A 20,880-nucleotide genomic window follows, 5' to 3' on the forward strand; every position below is an offset into this window, starting at 1 on the left:
CTAAAGACTTGAGACTTAAAATAAAACAGATTCCAGTTGTGACCTTGTGCAATTTAAAAACAGTAGGCTATTTAGTTTGTACATTAATGCAGTCCATCAAAAATAACGTTGTAGTCCCACACCATGTATATTTAATAAGTAGGCCTAGTATTTAGTATCAGTACTAATCCAAAGTTTGGCTGGAGTGAGAAAATTAATTAAAGGAAAGAAAAAAAAAGAGCTGCTGGACAGTTACTTTACTTATGTTCAGCATTTTTTGAGGATTTACTGCAACTGCACCACAAAAAACACAGATTATTGATGATGTCAGAGTTTGATTGTTTTTGCAAAACATTGCAGATATTAGTGATTCATTTTAATCACTAGCCTATATTGCACCGACACATGATCTTTAATAAGGTGTATTTTTTCTGCACTATCAGTGTATAATGATACTGGGGTGAGTTGAGCCAGTTGTTACTTGAGGTGTCTTTACAGGGAGGAGATGACAGTAATGTCTCCAAATAAAATATGTACATATATTTTAGGATGTGGTGTATCTCTGGGAATAATCAATTTGGATCTAAAATTAACTGTTTTCTCCGGCAAGATGAGAGGAAGTGGACAGTGTTTTTGCATCGATGATGGCTTAGTGCTCAAACGCAGTCAAGGTGTACTCTGTTTCCCAAATCTGGTTGCTGTTTACATTCACCCCAGATGCAAATTCAAAAAATGCACTGTGGGATGTTCGGGGTGTATATGTGTATGTATATATGTAGATAAATAACTGTATACATTGTTTAATTTTATTTTATGTGTTACCATATTTTAATATATGCCTACACTTAATTGTAAGTTGTGTGTAGCACGAAGGAACTACAAATTTCATTTTGTTATGCAGCCTTGTGCTGTATAATGACTAATAAACAACTTGTAACTTCTTGTAGTCTACCTTGTGCTTTGTATATAGTATCTCCCTCCATCACACATCATTTCAGTCTTTTCACATGGGCAGCAGTGATGATCTACAAATCACAATTGACTATTATTGTACAGCAGCCTAACTGGGTTTCAAATTACTTCGGGAAACAGAGAAAATAAAAGACGCCGAATTATCTGTCTGTCTGTATTTCGTGTTTAATTTAGCGCCGTTATTGTGAAAAACTTTTATATTTCCGGGTAGCCATGTGTTTTTCACACAAATATAACGTCGCCAGTCATAATACCAGCGATTGGTCGAGGCAGCCACGGGAGGCGTCCCTTCTCATCTTCCACTGGATGCTGTGTTAAATCTCCTCCTGCTGATTGGCCAGGATCACCGCTCAGCTATTGGTTCATTTCAAGCACTGATAATTTGAAAATCGGTCGGTGTTCGCGTTCGCAGATTGGAGAGCAGCTGCATACTGGGAGAGAGTTTAGCACATATTTCATTTAAAAACAAAGGTAAGAACTGAGTTAAAACTTTTCCCGTGACTATTACGTTACATTTTAAGTTTATATCGATCACGCGGGCGAAACACGCGAGATCAAGATGTTTATGTTGATTAAATGAACCACAGCTGCGGTAACGCTACGTTTTGTCCTTTCAGGCTCTTTAAACACAGTTTGCTGTTTCATGCGCCGCCGCACTCTAATGTTTTGTTCAAAGCAAAATGCTATTCATGAATAAATGCGGGCTCTTGTGTTTCGTAGAAAGTTGTTGCAATGTTCGCCGGGGAGGACGGTGGCCAGCTGCAGTGCTGTGTGACCGTGGAGCAGCTGAACATCTCCGGCCAGGCCACCCGGAGGCAGGTCATCCGTAAAGCCTCCGTTATTCTGGGCCGGAATGAGTTCCAGGAGCTCATCCTCCGGGTCCACGACGGGAAAGTCCCGCAAAGTTACCGTCTGAAAGAGTTCAAACTTTTTACCAAGTTCGCCAGAGATGGGAAGTGCACCGTCAAACTTCTCCCTGAAAACATCCAGGTGCTCATCTCCAACTGCCCCCCCGACCAGCTGAACCTCTTCCTCAAAACCCTGAGCATCAAACACCAGGCCCTGCAGAGCAGCAAGCCCCTGAGCGACCGAGAGAAGCTCAAAGCCGGTCTGCCCCGCAGCTTCGAGGCCATCAGCCCCCTGCAGCAAAAGGATATCCAGAAGGTTAATGAGCTACGAAATAAAGTGGCACCTAAAGGCCTGGCAGACCGCACCAATAAGACGACTGTGGCAGGAACAGGACAGCAAGTCAAAAGGTCAAGGAGTGACAGTAACTTCAGCCCAGTGAGTTGAAAACACAGTGTCTTGTCTTTACCAGTGGGAGACTTATGCACCAACATTTTACCCTCCTGAATCTATTCCACGCTGTCTAATCTTTGCATCTAATCTGTTGAATGATATGTCACCGGCTGTCTGTTTTGATTATTTTTAGGTGAAGGCCAACCCAAGTAAGAGGCCCATCCTGGCTCTGCCATCACGTAAGCTGAATAAAGAACAAGCGGCTGTCCTCAGTGCTGTGCTGAGTGGTAAGAACGTCTTCTTCACTGGAAGTGCAGGTAAGTGTGCCACAATAAATTTTTGTAATAACTTAAAGATTATCTTGCATATGATACATTTTGAGTAACTGTTACATTTTACTGCCTTACTGTCATTTAGTAACATGTTGTCTTTTTTTCCTAACATTCGCTCAAGAGAATCTGATGTAAATCTCTCTTGACTTTTGTTTTCCCTCTGGCAATAAACGTGTGTGTGTGTGTGTGTGTGTGTGTGTGTGTGTGTGTGTGTGTGTGTGTGTGTGTGTATATCAGGTACAGGGAAGTCCTTCTTACTGAAGAGAATTATCGGATCTCTTCCTCCAAAGAGCACCTTTGCCACAGCCAGCACCGGAGTGGCTGCATGTCACATTGGAGGAACAACATTACACAACTTTGCCGGTCAGTCATTGTGTCTGAGGAGACAAAATAGATTTTATGTAAGACTGACACAAATGTGGAAATCAACTAGTCATATTGTATGTTATCCAAATAATTAGTCAATTTGCTGGTTTCACCGAAGGTCTTTCCTGAAATTAGGCAGTGCTATTGACTGACATCTGTCCTAATACAGAAAAGCATGAGGCAGAATCCTTATCAGCAGGACAGCATCAGTTATTTTCATTATTCATTAATGTGCTGATTATTTTCTTGATTAATCATCTAGTATTCAAATAAATAATAAATAAATGCCTGTCACAATTCCCCAGAGCCCAAGATGACCTCTTCAAATTGCTCATTTTATCTGGCATACAGTCCGAAGCGCAGAGATTCACTTGACAATAATACAGAACGGAGAAAAGCACCAAATCCTCACACTTGGGAAACTGGCACCAGTGAATATTTTTCCTTAGAGAATGACAACATTTTAAACAGTTAAAAATGTTCTGGCAATCTGCTAAACTTTTCAGCCCTACTCACTCCAAAGAAAAAAGGTCTTTTTCTTTTGTGCTAACCTTTTTAAAGTAGAGCTGCAGCCTTTGACTCCGTTACAGTGTCTGTGTGATGCCCTATTTCAGATTATGAATCTTTAATATAATGGGAGGATGAGGTGTCTGATGTCTCTTCACAAGAACAGACGTTTTTAATTAAATCTCAATATACAGTAGAGGGTGCGAATTGAGTATTTGCTTGGGTGTTATTCATTTGTGTCTCGTCTGGCCATCTGTCTTTCTATCCTCCGTACCATTGTTCATTCCAGGCATTGGCTCCGGCTCTGCCCCCCTGGAGCAGTGCGTCGAGCTGGCTCAGAGGCCTGGGGTGCTGCAGCACTGGACGACCTGTCGACACCTCATCATCGATGAGGTCTCCATGGTTGAGGCACAGTTTTTTGACAAGCTCGAGTCGGTGGCTAGGTGAGAGATGAGATTCAAAGCTGAACATCATGGCCAATATCAATCTACAATAACAACAACAACAACAACAACAATAACAAAAATCACGTTATGATACTACAGTATATCATAAGTTTACAAAGTCTTTAGTAAAGCAGTTACAGACTGTTTTCTGTTGGAGAGCTTTCACGTGTTTGGCCACTGTTAAATGCAGGTGCATATTTGTTTGCTAGGTGGCCGCAGCAGTTCAATTAAATTACAATAACATTTACATTAGTGTAGAATCTGTAGACATTAATCAGATGGCCTAAACAAAAAAACACGTCTTTATCAATGCATAATGATGATTTGAATGAGTATCATCCCTAACCCAACCACAGAGCTTAATGATAAATTTGACTTATTGAACAGTTGTTGATCTTTACACAAATTATACAAATAAACATCTTGTCACTAGTGATTGATATGACTTAATTCATTAAAGCTCTTTCAGGCAGCTGGTGTTTGGGTAAATACTTAACCATTCATAATGAATAAATTTGAAACTGTGTTTTGGAAGGTTAAAGTAAGATTTAAAAGTTGAACTTAATTAAGAAACATTGAAAACTTATTACTCGTAATGTTTGCAGTGTTACAAAGTGTTACGTTTCAGAGTTTCCAAACACACCCTGGGTGTCTCCTTCGAGATTAAATCTCCTCTGTAATATCTGAATCGGCTTTTATTGCCAGGTATGTGTACACATACGAGGAATTTGACTCTGGATTGTACATTGCTCACGATGTGCTTACTCAAAAATACAAAATCACAATAATAAAATCAAATCAGACACAGACTTCAGTGTAGACAACACAAATAGACACACAATGAACAAAAACAATATAGACATATTGACAAATAGTGCAGTGAGCAGAGTGCAAAGGATGCAGGAGTATGTACATGTCGGAGGTGGATGTGAAATACATGTACATTTACATGTACACAGTGCAATGAAGCATAGTGCAAAGGATGCTGGAATAAAAAAGTATTTTGTGCAGGAGTAATGACTTGAGGTAGGTGGTTTTGGTATAAAGTATCTACAATATGACAATATAACAGTATGAACAGCACTGAAATGGAGAATGGACTAATATCACTTCACAGATTTTTCAGACTGTTAGCAAACGGTTGGACTTCCAGCATGAGGAATTTTAACACCCGCTTTAACAAAAGTACTTGCTTTTGAATTACAGTTTATGGTTCCAGTTAATAGATAATCCCCTGGGTTTTACTGGGAAGCTCAGCAGCACTTGTGAACTATATTGTGTGACATACATTCATATTTAATGAGTCTGTATAAAATCTAAAAATCCATTTTACTATAGCTGTACTAGTTACATCTGAACAATTAAAACATCTTTTTATAAAACAGTTTAAATTTATAAAAATATTTTTCAGACGTGTTGATTTTTGACATATTTCCAAATTTCCAATTTTTCATAGACTCATTTGCATTTATTTTCTCTATTATATTTATATATTATCTACTATATCGATAATGAAAACAATCCTTAGTTGTAGCCATATAATCACTACATTAATCTTCAGTAACGCATCTTGTCACCGTGCTCTTGCAGGTCGGTGAGGAGGTCTACTGAGCCGTTCGGAGGCATCCAGCTGATCATATGTGGTGACTTCCTCCAGCTACCTCCTGTTTCTAAGGGAAAGGAAAATACCAGCTTTTGCTTCCAGGTCAGACCATCGTGGATCCTGGACTTCTCTATTTGTTTGTCTTTAATTAATTTAATTACGCCGTGTCAGTAAGTTGATAGGCTGTATGGCGAAAAGGTAATTCACACTGAAATAGCAGAACATTTTAACAAGTCTAATACATCTACCTTGCAATAAATCATTCTTTTTAAAAAGATTATAATAGAACAGTTAATTCAACTCTATGGTATATTTTTAGGTGTAGTTGGTAACAGGAAGCCCAATAATTTGTGTACTCCACTTTTATGTAAGCGGTCGTGTGTGTCAGTATTGTACTGAGGCATTTCCACTTACTCATGATGGTCTATGCTGTTCCCATGAGTCAGCATACGGGCGATCCGCTCACTTGCCGAAGAGCATTAATGGATGTTGGTGAACAAGACTTTTCCCCTCTATGAACCTTCAGGCGAGGAGTTGGCGCAAGGTCATCCAGCTCAACATGGAGCTAACAGAAGTGCGGAGGCAAACCGACCAGTCCTTCATCTCCCTCCTGCAGGCAGTGAGGGTGGGCAGGTAAAATAATTTTTCAAGGAATTTCATTTCAAGGAATTTCATAGCCACAATGTGTTTTTGTACAGCTAATGCAATTGTAATGTTTTTAATAGTTCATGCCAAAAGTATGGATATGTTATCTCTGTATGTATGTTACATAAATGCACTTGGTGCCGTTGCAGGCCTCTTAAGGACAGAAGGTCATTTTGTTTTATTCTACAGAACATTTGTGCAACAAAAGGAAAATTTCAATCAAGTTCTGTCTTAACACCATTCAGGGTGACGGAGGAAGTCACTGCTAAGTTGATGGAAAGCGCCTACCATCGGATCGAGAGGGACGGCATTCTAGCAACCAGGTTGTGCACACACAAGGATGACGTGGAGCTCACAAACGAGAACAAACTCCAGCAGCTGCCAGGTCTGAATTCTTCATTTTGATTTATTTTTCTAGTTTGAAACAGGTGTTACTTTGTTTGGTTTCAATCCAGGTGAAACTTGGCAAAACTGTTATCCATGGCTTTGAGTCATGTATGGCAACCTTGTTGAAACCCGTTTCCTCTCGAGATATTTTTAGTCTCAGCCAGGTGCCACTTGTTTTCTGACCAGTTTAGTTTCCTGTTCTGGTATACTTTTATTTTGTCAGCTCCTGCATCAGGAAACTGGTGGGGGGCAACCCCACCAGTTATTTTTTGGGGCAGAGGGGGTTTTGTGTACAACTTAAATTCCACTGAAGTTGGGACGTTGTGTAAAACATAAATAAAACCAGAATACAATGATTTGCAAATACTTTTCAACCTAGATTCAGTTGAATACACCACAAAGACAAGATATTTAATGTTCAAACTGATAAACGTTACTGTTTTTTGAAAATATTCACTCACTTTGAATTTGATGCCTGCAACACATTCCAAAAAAGCTGGGACAGGGGCATGTTTACCACTGTGTTACATCACCTTTCCTTTTAACAACACTCAATAAGCGTTTGGGAACTGAGGACACTAATTGTGGAAGCTTTGTAGGTGGAATTCTTTCCCATTTTTGCTTGATGTACAACTTCATTTGCTCAACAGTCCGGGGTCTCCGTTGTCGTATTTTGCGCTTCATAATGCGCCACACATTTTCAATGGGAGACAGGTCTGGACTGCAGGCAGGCCAGTCTAGTACCCGCACTCTTTTACTACGAAGCCACGTCTTGCTGAAATAAACAGGGACGTCCCTGAAAAAGACGTTGCTTGGATGGCAGCATATGTTGCTCCAAAACCTGAATGTACCTTTCAGCATTAATGGTGCCTTCACAGATGTGCAAGTTACCCATGCCATGGGCACTAGCAAACCCCCATACAATCACAGATGCTGGCTTTTGAACTTTGCGCTGATAATAATCCAGATGGTCCTTTTACTCTTTGGCCCGGAGGACACGACGTCCATAATTTCCAAAAACAGTTTGAAATGTGGACTCGTCAGACCACAGCACACTTTTCCACTTTGCATCAGACCATCTCAGATGAGCTTGGGCTCAATCTTTTGATGATATTATGGAGCGTAGATGATGACATCCCTAAATTGTACGTTGAGAAACATTGTTCTTAAACTGTTGGGCTATTTGCTCACGCAGTTCTTCACAAAGTGGTGAACCTCGCCCCATCCTTTCTTGTGAATGACTGAGCCTTTTGGGGATGCTCCTTTTTTATACCCAATCATGACACTCACTCGTTTCCAATTAACCTGTTCACCTGTAGAATGAAAGCAGGGTTTTTTTTATTTGTTTTTTTTTTTTAGCATTCCTCAACTTTCCCAGTCTTTTGTTGCCCCTGTCCCACCTTTTTGTAATGTGTTTCAGTCATCAAATTCAAAGTGAGTGAATATTTGCAAAAAACAATAAAGTTTATCAGTTTGAACATTAAATATCTTGTCTTTGTAGTGTATTAAATTGAATATAGGTTGAAAAGGATGCAAATGCATGTATTCTGGTTTTATTTACGTTTTACACAACGTCCCAACTTCATTGGAATTGGGGTTGTGTGTGTGTGTGTGTGTGTGTGTGTATAGGTTTTATGTAGAAGTAGTCATGATAGCCTGTTTATTGAATCGCTCACTGTCCTCCAGGGTCGGTGCGTGTGTTTGAGGCACTGGACAGTGACCCAGCCCTGGTGAAGACAATAGAAGCTCACAGCCCCGTCAGCCGACTCATCCAACTCAAAGTGGGAGCTCAGGTGTGCGTGTGCATTGTAGTTTATTCTCCACAATTTTCCACACCTACTGCAATTTGGCATGCAACAAACCACTTGTGTTGACTACTGTGCGCAATTTTTACTTTCAATTTTTGGTGACTTGTTGTTTTTAAGGTCATGCTGACAAAGAACCTGGATGTCGCCCGAGGTCTAGTGAATGGAGCGCGAGGGGTTGTGGTGGGTTTTGAGCCTGGCAAACATGGTCAGTATGTATGTATGTAGGTATGTATGTATTTATTTGTTTATTTATATAGTCATCTTGAGACATTGACTTAATATTTGCTCAGAAAAGGCAGTATTGATTGGATGTATTTACAAGAGAGATTTTCATAGTGATAAGTAATAGTTTGACATTTTGAGGAAATGTGTTAATTTGCAGTCCTGCTCAGAGTTGGATAAGAAAATTGAGACCGCTCCATATGGTAAACATAAAGACTGGAAACGGATGGAAAAAGCTATTTATATAGCTATATGCTGTTTGTTTCTAAGTTTAATATAAGTTTTGTCTCATTCATATCCATACACACACACAGAACTGAAAAAAACATGTTGCAGTTTTGCAGGGTGTTTGTGTTGGAATATTGTTTTCTCTTTTTTGGCAGGTTGCAGTGACTAGTATTGGTACTAGTTTATGCTAAGCCTACTGTCTCCTGGCTCAAGCTTCATATTTAGGGTACAGACATGAGACTAGTATTGATCTATTCATTTTACTCTCAGCAAGAAAAGGAATGTGTATTACATACATGTTAACATACTATATTTTTTTTCTTCTTCCTGTTAATGAGGTTTATGTATTTGGAGTTACTCGATTAACACTCCTAAATATAAACTTTTAGCTATTTTTTTGCTCACACCAACTACCCATGTCTTATGTTTACTTCAAAGATGTATATGGGTAACTGCTTCAAGATGGAGGAGTTGGTGCGTCAACCATAACTGCATCCACTTCAAAGTCATGCCTAAACACCAGCAGCAATTCAGACCCAATATATACCTAACATATCTAAATGCTAAACGCCTACAATTAAGAGCTGCCTTGGCACTCAGTCACTTGTAGCTGCCTCCAGTCACCTGAAAAACATGACTGGAGGATATTTAAGTACCCAAGGTCTTTCATGCTGAATCAGCAGGTTAGGCACAAACACCTTTTTAAAATGCGTGAAAATCCCACAATAAGTCTTTTCACTAACGACATGTTTCCTGTTTCGTCAGGTCTCCCATGTGTGCGTTTTCTGTGCGGCGTTACAGAGGTGCTGAAGACTGAGCGCTGGGTGTTTAAGTCGGGCAGTGGGATCTATCTGAGTCGACAGCAGCTGCCACTCAAATTGGCCTGGGCCATCTCCATCCACAAGAGCCAGGTGAGTAGCCGTATAGTCCTTGTTCAGAAGACCTTGTTCAGTGTTGTCATGGGACACCAGTGTTTTGTGAGTTTCTCTCAAATGAATGACTCACTTGATGAATGACTATTTTAATTTAATTGTTCTGAAACAAATGTGTTTTTCTTCTGTACTGCATTTGCAGTCACCTCTAGACGGCTTATAATGGCTGATGGTTTGATTGCAGTCTGTCTGGCCTTGAAGCTTACTCACTGTCTACCTTATTGTCATCCAAGGTTGATATCAAAAGGGTGGAGAAGAAGAAAGCGATGTCACTGTGTTCAGATAAAAAGAATAATCTCCCTTTTTTTTATTACTTTTTACACAAGAAGTGTTTCTATGAATTCACTAATAGTACTATATTATCAATGACTCATTTCAAATGGGTTTATTTCTGACACCAGCACAGTAGTGGGACTTGTAAGCATTAGGTCGCTCTGCATCTCCTAGCCATTGTCTTGAAATCTGACTATGTAAATTCTATGCACATTTTGAGTATGCAGTGTTCACACCAGAAAATGACAAAATGAAGTGCACTCAAAGCATGCAAAACAGCATGCATACTAAATGTGGTTTAAATGTGGGCTGCTGATGCACACTACTCACAATCATCCACAATGCAATGGAGGAGTTGCTCACAGCCGGAAGAAGATTAAAATGAATTGTGGGTGGTGGAGGAAACAGCTCTTTGAAAACAAAGTATTAAAATATATAAAATCTGAACACAGGTTGTCCTTGGCTGGTATTTATCAAGCAACACTGATCTACAATCAGCCTTGCCTCACATCTTAAACTGAACTTCACAGAAACACTTTTCTGTTAAACTACTACAAAGTACTAGTTTAATGACTAAAACCAATAACAGTTATTGACATTATGAGTGTTTGAGCATGAATTTAGAGAGGCTATTTGTTTTATAAATTGCTCAGTTTACACAACTGGAATTCAAATGGGCAGCCAGTGTTCATTTGGGGAAGTAGCCACATTTAAGAATTTAAGACCAGTGTGTCTGGGTGTGGCATTCAGGGCTTGCCAGTAACACCCCCCACCCCCCCTCCTCCTCCCTTCCTTTCACCCACCTTTGTGCTGTCTAATAAAAGTAAAAAAACTGACTTTTTTTTTTTTTTGATGAAGGGAAATTGCTACAGAGGCCTTGTCAGACACCCTGAACATTATCGCTACCCACATATGAGCTGTAATTGTATCCTCAGCAATCACTCCGCTGTCTCGCCTGCAGCTTCCCACAGTGCTCCCACAGCATATTCTATATCCTGACCTCAGACCTGAAATTGGTCAGAGAGGAAAAAGTGTCCCTCTGGGTAATTGAGTTCTTCGTCACGACCCATGTGTCACCAGTGTTTGATCAAAAGCAGAGGAGCTAAAGCACGGGGAAATAAAAAGGAAAACCCACACCTTCATCCCTTCAGAGGAAATGAGTGGACAGTAAAGAATTTGAGAATCACAGGGTTTGGGTGGAGATGTTGCCCATGTGGCATTGAATCTTGAAATAACTTTTTTTTATAAATTACATATGTTAAAGATATGTAATAATTTAATATACTTAAGAGCTGTGAATAAATCTCCTTGATTTTGGACACATTTTATGCTAAACACTGCAATATCCATACGTCATTGCACACTGCTTGATTGTGAACTACAAAAATGCCAATAAATTCTCTGTTGTAAGATTGATTTTGCATGCTAGCATGTCAGTCATTCTGACCTTTAACCATTCATTTTAGGGAATGACACTGGACTGTGTGGAAATCTCTCTGGCGCGTGTGTTTGAGAGTGGCCAGGCTTACGTGGCTTTGTCTCGGGCTCGGAGCCTGGAGGGTCTGAGGGTCATGGACTTTGACCCACGCGTGGTCCGGGCGGATCCAGATGTTCTTCTCTTCTACAGGAAGCTGAGGAAGGAGAGGCTGTTCATGCAGGTGAGTGCAGAGCTCTTCCTCACGTCATTGTCATAACTTGTAGACACACTATTCAATCTTGTAAGGGGGGGAAAAAAATTAAATAAAATTCTGTCTCTACTGCTCTCTGCAGGCCTCTATAGATGATTATGTTGGCAACAGCAACAAAGAAAACTCTTGGTGAGAAGGTGAATTCATTTACATCTTCTATAACAGTATGCACTGTGTGCATGAGTTGTCTGCATGTTATGCTTTTTCTTTTGAAATGTGGTTTTCTTAAATGACCGCAACCACAGACATCCACATTCAGTCTACCTCAGTTCCTGTGTTTTTTGGCAGTGTACTGCCACCTTTTGACCAATGCTGTAAATTTTTCTGTTACTTGATTTAATTTATTATGATTGATGGCATGTATTCAATAAAGTTTTAGTCAGCTTTTATCTCTGGAGTACTGTTGTCTGCCTTCTGGGAGTCCTGACACCACATTAGAGTGGGAAATTAATATAAATTCTGCTACTAATATTTAAAGTAGCCTTTGTAAGCCCATTTTCTTCTCTTGATCTCCAACCTAGACACACTTTATATACTGAAATGTAAGTTGTATAAAGGCAGTACACTATATACCTGATTTCCTAAACTAGGCTACAAGTGTTGATACTATAGTATCAGCTCCTAGGACTACATGATATTTCAGTATCCTGCCATAATTGTATAGACTTCTCAAACTAGGATGCTGTAATTATTTAAAATTGTATTCACTCATTAAGACTTATGAGATGAACACCGGTTTTATCATGGGATTTGAAGCATTTTTGTATCAAGTAATTTGTGCAATATCTTGTCAATATTACCAAACTGTGTGCCTGTAACATCCACGTTAGACCGACATTTAAAGACCCTTTAGAGCTTCAAAGTCAAACACTTCCACTTGTACCACAGGAGAGTCAAATGAGTTAAAATAATGCAATGCTGGAAACAAAACAAAACCTTTTATTTTCTGTCAGCGTGATGAATTCATGACCAAACCTGAGGTAACTTCTCCGTTACTGGAGCAGCATATATACTGACCACATTATGAGAAACAGTCTGAGCTCGTTCTTTGTACAACCTTGACAAGTTGGATGAACCCAAAACCTATACAAGTAGCGACTGATTAAATATGCTGCTTCCAACACGGTCTACGCAAGTATGTACTGTATACAGAAAGGGTGGCATGTTGTTAGTCAAGGAACCCAAGAAAATCAATTTACATTAATACACAGGAACAACAGAACTCTCCTGATTATTTTACAATTTTTGCAGTTAGGATTCTACAGCTCCAAGTGGTGGAAACTGGGCAGGCAGGTCATTTCACGTGGTGGAACAGCTTGTGTGCTACCTATAAATACAAAGGGGAACACAATTGGTGTCTTCATCAGCACACGAGCTCTTTCAAACCTCAAGTGACATGCAGTATGGTTCATGTGGGGAAAGGGAAAATGGCACATTTTTCTCCACCCTCTTTGTGTCACACTTACACAATGGTCTCGTGCATGCAGGAAGTCGAAGAGTTCTTCTGTGCATTCCTCCTCAGTGTTGGATCTGGAGCTGACTCGGGCTTCACATGTCTCCAGACGCTCCTTGTAGTGCACACAGTGTTCAGTCTGCTCACACTTGACTCGTATTGTTTCTATAGGGTCCTGGGGAGGGACAAAAGCAAATGTGGTCTATCATTTTTACAAAAAATGAATCACCAAATGAACTTATCACATACCTGGTAACAAATGTGTTACCAGCTGCCGCCAGCAATTTTGCACCAACATCATTTATCTCTACTTCTGAAATCGAAGGTCAATTCAGTCTTACACAAAACATTTCTTAGAGCTTTTGGCAAATCAATCACAATGTTCAAACCATGGACTGTATGTAGGTTCAAACTGAGATTGAGTGATGGAGATAAGCACGAGGGCAATTAATTTCAGGAGTTTTATTTTTGGAAATCCTCTGTATATCCCGGCAACAATCAATAAACCAAATGCCCTGATACAAAATTTTAAATAATCAGATATCTGGGGCTGTCTCAGAAATGTACGGCTGGCCTACCTGCCTGTAATCTGCCCACACGCTCACTGCGCATTAAATTGTGTTTTGAGGGAGGCCTGTAGGGAGGGGGCAGGATTTTTTTCAGTTGGATACTTATACCTATCCTGTTGACTACCCCAACTTTAAATAATTGGCCATCAGTCCACAGTAGTACCTGTGTAATAACACTATTACAAGTAAAAGCCATGAATTCACAATTACTTAAATAAAAGTACTATTTATGTATTATATAGTAGCATCAATCTACTTACACTCTCAAGAGTTAAACTACTCATTATGCAGAATGTGTATTACATTAGTACAAATAGATTATAATTACTGATGCATTCATGTGTTCATCACTGCTGGTAAAGAGCAGAAGAGATACTTAAGTACCTCAAATATACTTAAGTAGAGTATTTGAGTAGATGTACTCAGTTACTTTCCACCACTGCATGAAATGTAAACAGCAGATTATCATACTGTCTATTATCATACTGTCTCATAGTGGTGTGCAAACCTAATTATCACTTTACTTGAATGCAGGTTCATATTTTTGGTCAAATGTTTTTATTTTACCCATTTCTGTCCATAAAAAGGTCTTTGTGTGTATACAGTTATTTAGCTGGCTAGTGCTGATACTTGAATAAGCTTGCTGCGGGTGAATTCCTTGTTAATACTAAAAGAATATTCAAATTTATGAAGAACAAACTTACCACCATGTCTTCTTCTTCCTCCTCCTCTTCCTCTTCAGCAGGTGCATCTTCCTCCTGGTCAGTGAAAATTATATCATGGGCATTTTACGTTTAGTCTGGAAAATTATTTAATTTTTTAAAAAGGCTCAAAACTACTAAAAGTTAAAACTACTACTTGTGCTTTTGTAACTTTGTGTCTATATTAACTGGGGGATGGATATCCAAACAACAAAAAGGAACTACTGGTACAGTACTACAGTACCAGAGGGGTACCCTCACAGTAAAAATGGGCGAAATAGTTTTTTAAATGTAGACTCACTCACACTTTGTTTTTATTTTCAGCCACCACCCGCGTACTAAAAGTAACATTTAAACGTCTTAAGGCAAGAATAGATGTTTATATTGCACATTTAAACAACAATGCAATTCAAAGGGCTTTAAATAAAAATGGCATCAAGACAAAATGCAAGAGCAACATAAGGCAGTTAACAATTAAAGAGTTACAGAGAAAAAAAAAATAAATAAACCAGGAGTGTGAGACACTCTAGAGCCTCAATGATTTAATACAAGGCAGCAGTAAACAGTTTAGTTTTGACGGAAGGGGCACCTGTCCCAGACGACCTGAGGAGCCTGGATGGTTCATAACGTAACGTTAGCGACACTAAACCCTTCGCGTTAACGTTGCACCGCCGACCAGCAGAGTCAGGCCACTTCGCAGATTAACTTGGCCACACACGCTTAGAAAAAGCCACTTAAAGGGCACACATCTGTAATTTCCAGTACCTCGTCGTCGGGGTCGCCGTGTGTGAGCATCTTCCTCTCGAAACCCATGATTACAACTCCGAAATTCACCAAAGAATCCCGACAGAGGACAGAAATCCTTGTTTGATATCACACCGCTTCTCGTTGAGGACGTTAGGTCGGTCACACGCAGGAAACGACTAGAAGGATTACCGGATAACGATTTCTATTGGTTAAAAGCGATTATTGAAGTTGCTATGGTCCAATCATCTGTTTGTATTTGTGTAAGGGCCGCCCATTCACTTGGATGATTTCGGCGGAACCTTTATTTTGGCTAGCGGGGCGAAGACGGCCTAATAAACTGTTGCACAGCATGATGGCACTGCTCCTGGACACCAGACTGCTACTAAGAAAAGTGAAAGATTTAAGGTGTTTCACGCCAAGACGGAACCGAGTGAAGGAAAAATGGGTATGTTTTTAATACAGTGACAGATAAATCAGTTAATAGTGGTCGTTATCTGTACTATCTTGATGTTTAGAGCTGTCAAGAGTAACGTTATCAAGCCACATAGCAGCAAATAGTAGATATTCCCAAAAAAAGCATTGAAGTTTGACAATAACTATATTATGGCGAATGTGATTAATGAGAGCTGGACCTAAAATGCTGCAGCTGAAATTAAATTAATGAAGGTAAACAGTTAAAATAAAAGACAATATCTTCAATTAGCTAAATGTAACCATAATTGAATGTGAGACAGACATATAATTTTATGATGTTATTTTTCATACAGTATATTAAAATGTATATAAGTCTTATTAGATGTTCATTGAAGAATGTAAAATTGTACACTCACGTGTGTTTTCAAGTCCTGCACCTAACTCTAGGTGTTTAATTTGACTGACTAAACTCACCCAGAGAACATCAAAGCAAGTGAGCATTTAAAATCGGTGTTTTAACCTTCTTACTTTTGCAGGCTGCCACACGCACCAAGCACCCTCCTACCGGTTTAGCCCTGCAGCACTTTGATGCCACCTACAATGTCCAGCTGGGGCAGCTGTGGCCATCAGTCCGAGCCGCTCTGCTGTCAGAGAGGAAATATGGAGCCCTGCACAATAATTTCTCCCAAGATGCTGTTATGGCAGACTTAACAGCCCAGGGATGCAGCAACTTCATCAGTGACACAGATGCAGAAGGTACTTGTGCATTTCCAAAGTTTACCTGCTTAGAAACCTACTGATGTTAGTTTATCAGTTACTCTGCTGGAGAAAGCAGTGTGCTTTCAGGTTTTGATACTGAGAGCTCACTAATTTAGAGCTTTCAGAACAGCAAAAGATACATTCACAGTCACTGTGAATAACAGACAGAATTGATTTTATAGAAAGTAAGTAGTTCATAAGTTCAGGTAATGTTAGGGTGCATCAGAGTTTTGGGGGTTTTTTTGTTTGTGTTTTTTTTTTTTTTTTTTTTTTTACAAACAGCAATGGGGCGTGTGCTTCTGGTGTCTTTGAGCCAGGGAAGAGGGGCCAACTTTGAATATTGTGTTAACAAACCGCAACAACTAATCCTACTCCTCCTGCCTTTAATAACATGGCTGTATTTAGGAGAAATTGGCAAAAAAAAATTTGATTAATATGATCAATTGTGCATCTTCATCATTTCTGCAGCTCAGCCATGCTTGGAGCAAGAATCTGAAGTTGCAGCCGGTGATTCTATGAAGAAATCTGACCCTGATCATCAACAGCTCTCTCCTTTACAGCTTAGTCCTAACATAAAATGCTTTGTTTTCCCAAGAGGGGACATCACAAGATTCAAGCCAGCAAGGTATTTGTTACTAAAAATATTTTGATACGTGAACTAACTGCCTCTGTTCAGTGGATGAAAATGTTTGCTTCGGCTGTTGGTTATTCGGAAAGCACTGCTGACATTAGCCCTGTTGTTGAAAGTCTTGTAGTTTGTAACGTGATGAACATATTTTTTGTCTTTATGTGTTTAGTTTGAAAATGCTTTAGTGAGCCCAAGTGGTTGAACACATCTTCTTCTAAGTGCAGTCTGATTCTCAGTTCTCTCTGACTTCCCTTGCCCTCTAAAGACCAGACATGTGCGGGTTGTTGGGTTACTACCTCATGGACGCGGCATCTGTGCTGCCCTGTCTTGCGTTGGATGTTCAAGAAGGACACAATGTGCTTGACCTGTGTGCTGCTCCAGGAGGCAAGACCCTGGCTTTACTTCAGACCCAGTCTATAGGTAACAGGACGGATCTCATCTTTCTGCTTTCCTTACTTAGTCCATGCCAAACCTTTCTTGCCTCCCCTGTCTGTGAGCATTAGTGATGCTTTTCGGTCTGTGGGTGGTAGTTAACCCTCCATCGTCTGTGTTTATGCCAAAAAGGATTTTTGTGTGTAAATGATGCCTCGGTGTCACGGACATCGCGGCTGAGGAAGGTCCTCCACAGCTACGTTCCTAAGCAGTTTTTGACAGACAAGAAACTACGCATTACCTCCTTTGATGGCACCAAGTGGGGGGAAATTGAAAGGAACACTTTCGACAGAGTAAGCCAGAGTCACATAATCATGTTCATCCTTTTCGGAAAGATTACGGCATTTATCCAAATACATCCTTTCTTTTCTGTGTTCAGGTCCTTGTTGACGTCCCCTGCACCACAGACAGACACTCGCTCATGGAGGATGACAACAATATATTCAGTAAGAGCAGGACCGGTGAGAGACGAAGGCTGCCACAGCTACAGCTGGAGCTGCTGCTGTAAGTTTTGTTGAGGATATAAATATAAAGTGAATTGTATTATTACGGTTATGTTACATTTTAAAGCAACAAGTGTACATGATTATTTTATTTAAAGTGAACAAACACTCTCTCTATCCTGCAGGGCGGGAATCGTAGCAGCTTGTCCAGGTGGGGAGATCCTTTACTCCACCTGCACTCTTTCTCAAATCCAGAACCTGAGCGTGGTGGAGCAGGCCATCTGCTTGGCTCAAGAGAACCACGGCATCCACCTTCAGGTCAGTCAGACTCGCACTGTAAACTGGTTATTAGAGTTAATCTGATAAACTTAAGAATAGTGGAAGAGGACAATACTTCATCTCACCTCTACAATATCAGGATGTCCTGTTTTTGAACATGGGAACCAAATTACAACAAATTATTTAAACTTTTTGTTTTCCTTTTTTTCCTCTCCCCCTTCTCCTGATCCTATCTACATTCAGGTCATTGATCTGCGACCCCTCATAAGCATGTTTAGGAAAACCTTTCACTTTGCACCCGACCTCCACCTGGGTGAGATGGTCATCCCACACTTGGCCGCTAACTTTGGGCCCATCTACATGTGCAAGCTAAGGAGGCTTACATAGATTGTGGACAGCTTTGCTTGAAAGCTTGTGGACACTTGAATGACTGTGGTACTGTTTAATGGACTAATGAGGCGATCCTATTGACTCTTTGGCTTCAGACTCATGTATATGTATTATCTGCAGCTGTTGGAGGAGATAGTAACATCATAGTTGTGGACTATTGAAACAAGGGACTACAGTTGGTTTCATTTGATTTATTTCATCATCAGAAAACCCAGAGAACCTGGATGATGACATTATAATTGTGGACAGCTTTGAACTACCTTTTTATATGGAAACTTTTGGTCTCTGGTGAACCAACTGGAAAGCCAAATTCAGTTTTAGGGGATTCTTGTTTTGAGTGAGCTAAAACTCTGATTTGACTAAGTCAGAATGTGCTCATGACTATAACTAGCTTTGCAATATGTCTCTTTTAATTGTAGTTTTTCTATTCGCCCAGTAGGTGGCAACCGTACACAAAGTATCCTGTATAGTCTGTCCCCACTAGAGGACACTGAGGACATGTCTCTAAATGTTATATATATTGAAGGGAGCTCCTGTGTGTATGTCCTCCTGCTCTGTGTCAGATGCATAGAGATGAATATTTCAGTTTGGGGACTCACATTACTGAAACACAAATTTCCATCACAATTGCCTGAAATGGGTTTGGCTTGTTCTACGGTTATTCATCAGGTTTGATGGCTTTGCCTAATACGACGATGTGGGTGAGTGTGTGTAAGGAGGGAGTAATGAACAGGCGGGTAATGACTTATTTGACCATTTGGCTTCTAACATATGAAACTATGCAACTTTCATTATTATAGTTGGATTGACTCTGTTTTGCATTGACATCGCTCAGAGGTGAAGTGTTTCCTCTTATCACAAGCTAATGTGAGCGGAGAGGTGCCTCTTTTTCCATCACACCACCGATGACCCTTTATGTTGTCCTGGCCAGGCAATGTAGCGTGAAAAAGGTGTGTGTGTGTGTGTGTGTGTGTGTGTCTAACGAGTCCACCATCCACATCCCACTGTCATTAAGCTGCTCCAAGTGCTGGAAGCTGACTCCCATCCCCGCGCAGGGATGGACGGCAGCCATGCGGCTCCCAGATGAACATTAAAGAGGCAGCGGAGAGCTAAAATGGGACGTCTCGCCCTGTTTTGCCCCTCCGCTTTTTTATTCCACAGATGAGTGCAGATAATTTTCTGTGCGATTGTGAGTGATTACTGTATTACTGTGGTAAAAGGGGGATGTATCTGGGAATGCAGAGGGAATTAATGACACATAAAAACTATTTTTGTATTGACTGCTTTCGTCTCCAGGGCCCCAAATGCCCCTTCTTGTGATTACCTAAACGTATTGTAAATATGTGTTTCCTATGGGCTCTTACATAAATTTACATGTTTTAACACTCAGGAGACGGCAGACTGTTAGCGATGAGTTACTCTCTATTCTGCCTGTCTATAGACTCCACTGGCTGTCTGCTTTATTATTGAGTTAGCCAATGAACCGCTGTGCATTTGTGTCCCTGTGTGTAAGCCTGTGTTAGGGAGACATATTCTGTGTATTAGAAAGATGAATATTATAGATTTAACCAAACAACCGTGCTTCTGTTGTGTTTTCAAATACAATGTAGATGTTTTTAATAAACATGCAAAACACTGTAATGGTCTTATGCTCTCACCTTATACCACGCAAGCCTCTTAATGAATGATCTTGTATCCATTAGCAATGAAATGTATATAATATATAAACTGAGCACTGACAGGAAAAAGTGACTTGAGACTTATAAAGAAACATGTCTTTCAGGTGTTACAGGTTTTGTTTAGTAAAGACACACATGGTGACTTAGTCATAGTCTGTGTATTTAATGCAGATGCTGCTGTTCCTGCTGTGGTGATTTCCACCCCAGAGGTGAAGATCAGACATGTTGGCGGTGGGAGATGGGATTTCACCGGTGTGCTCTCAGCCACAGGGTGGATAGAAAATGCTATATAGGGGGGGTTCAGATTACAATTGTTTGTATGTTGATTAATTTGCCTTTTACACGTATCCAGTTGTATTACACCTTCTCAGTACGACACACTGGGAAGGTGGAGAGTGACCAGGAGCAGGTGACACGCATAGGTTCTTCCCTTTCCCTTCTTCAGTTTTTATTTTTGCATAGCTTACAGTTCATGGATGATTTTTCAGGAAATTACACTACAACAATAGATATACTACCAAAACAGGCTTCCTGGATCCCATCCCAAATACTCCTCTTCATAATGTGGTGTGGTCAGGCTATATGACAATATCTAATTTGACAACTGGCCTTTCTGTATATTTTAAAACAATTAATCTCTTTAATACCTCACCAATATATAGTACATCCCATAATGTAGCCCAGTCTTTATTTTATGTATTATGAGATATTTACACACTTTGTGTTGCAGCTTATCTCTAAAAGTGTTTCCCTTCAGAG

At 40.1% G+C, this 20,880-nt stretch overlaps 3 protein-coding genes across 6 annotated transcripts; 2 read left to right on the forward strand and 1 right to left on the reverse strand.

The window, feature by feature from the left end:
- Positions 1-1,325: 1,325 nt before the first annotated feature.
- On the forward strand, positions 1,326-12,016 carry pif1 (PIF1 5'-to-3' DNA helicase homolog (S. cerevisiae)). 3 transcript variants are annotated; one of them, XM_038718338.1, is made up of 13 exons: positions 1,327-1,422; positions 1,672-2,235; positions 2,384-2,507; positions 2,760-2,885; positions 3,685-3,838; positions 5,432-5,546; positions 5,971-6,077; positions 6,335-6,474; positions 8,163-8,269; positions 8,402-8,489; positions 9,500-9,645; positions 11,406-11,597; positions 11,710-12,016. In XM_038718338.1, exons 2-13 carry the CDS (start codon positions 1,684-1,686, stop codon positions 11,758-11,760), a joined length of 1,902 nt encoding a protein of 633 aa, XP_038574266.1. In that variant the 5' UTR covers positions 1,327-1,422; positions 1,672-1,683; the 3' UTR covers positions 11,761-12,016. The 3 variants fall into 3 exon arrangements, with proteins under 3 accessions (XP_038574267.1, XP_038574266.1, XP_038574268.1); XM_038718339.1 differs by lacking the exons at positions 11,406-11,597; positions 11,710-12,016 and adding an exon at positions 9,900-10,386 and having other exon boundaries at positions 1,326-1,422; XM_038718340.1 differs by lacking the exons at positions 11,406-11,597; positions 11,710-12,016 and having other exon boundaries at positions 8,402-8,509; positions 9,500-9,611.
- A 527-nt stretch (positions 12,017-12,543) lies between these two features.
- LOC119902262 (cytochrome b-c1 complex subunit 6, mitochondrial-like) lies at positions 12,544-15,273 on the reverse strand. Its single transcript, XM_038718343.1, has 4 exons — positions 15,116-15,273; positions 14,354-14,407; positions 13,094-13,255; positions 12,544-12,954 (listed from the first exon to the last, which is right to left on the reverse strand). Exons 1-4 carry the CDS (start codon positions 15,161-15,163, stop codon positions 12,922-12,924), a joined length of 297 nt encoding a protein of 98 aa, XP_038574271.1. The 5' UTR covers positions 15,164-15,273; the 3' UTR covers positions 12,544-12,921.
- A 126-nt stretch (positions 15,274-15,399) lies between these two features.
- On the forward strand, positions 15,400-20,083 carry nsun4 (NOP2/Sun RNA methyltransferase 4). Of its 2 annotated transcripts, XM_038718342.1 has the most exons (9): positions 15,400-15,542; positions 16,048-16,267; positions 16,739-16,895; positions 17,164-17,318; positions 17,463-17,623; positions 17,710-17,834; positions 17,959-18,091; positions 18,296-18,447; positions 18,506-20,083. In XM_038718342.1, the coding sequence occupies exons 1-8, from the start codon at positions 15,447-15,449 to the stop codon at positions 18,437-18,439; spliced, it is 1,191 nt and encodes a 396-aa protein (XP_038574270.1). In that variant the 5' UTR covers positions 15,400-15,446; the 3' UTR covers positions 18,440-18,447; positions 18,506-20,083. The 2 variants fall into 2 exon arrangements, with proteins under 2 accessions (XP_038574270.1, XP_038574269.1); XM_038718341.1 differs by having other exon boundaries at positions 18,296-20,083.
- The last annotated feature ends 797 nt before the right edge of the window (positions 20,084-20,880 follow it).

Source organism: Micropterus salmoides, unplaced genomic scaffold, assembly GCF_014851395.1.
Source record: "Micropterus salmoides isolate LMB-PRFRI ecotype aquatic unplaced genomic scaffold, ASM1485139v1 Ms_hic_scaffold_14, whole genome shotgun sequence".
Taxonomy (NCBI): domain Eukaryota; kingdom Metazoa; phylum Chordata; class Actinopteri; order Centrarchiformes; family Centrarchidae; genus Micropterus; species Micropterus salmoides.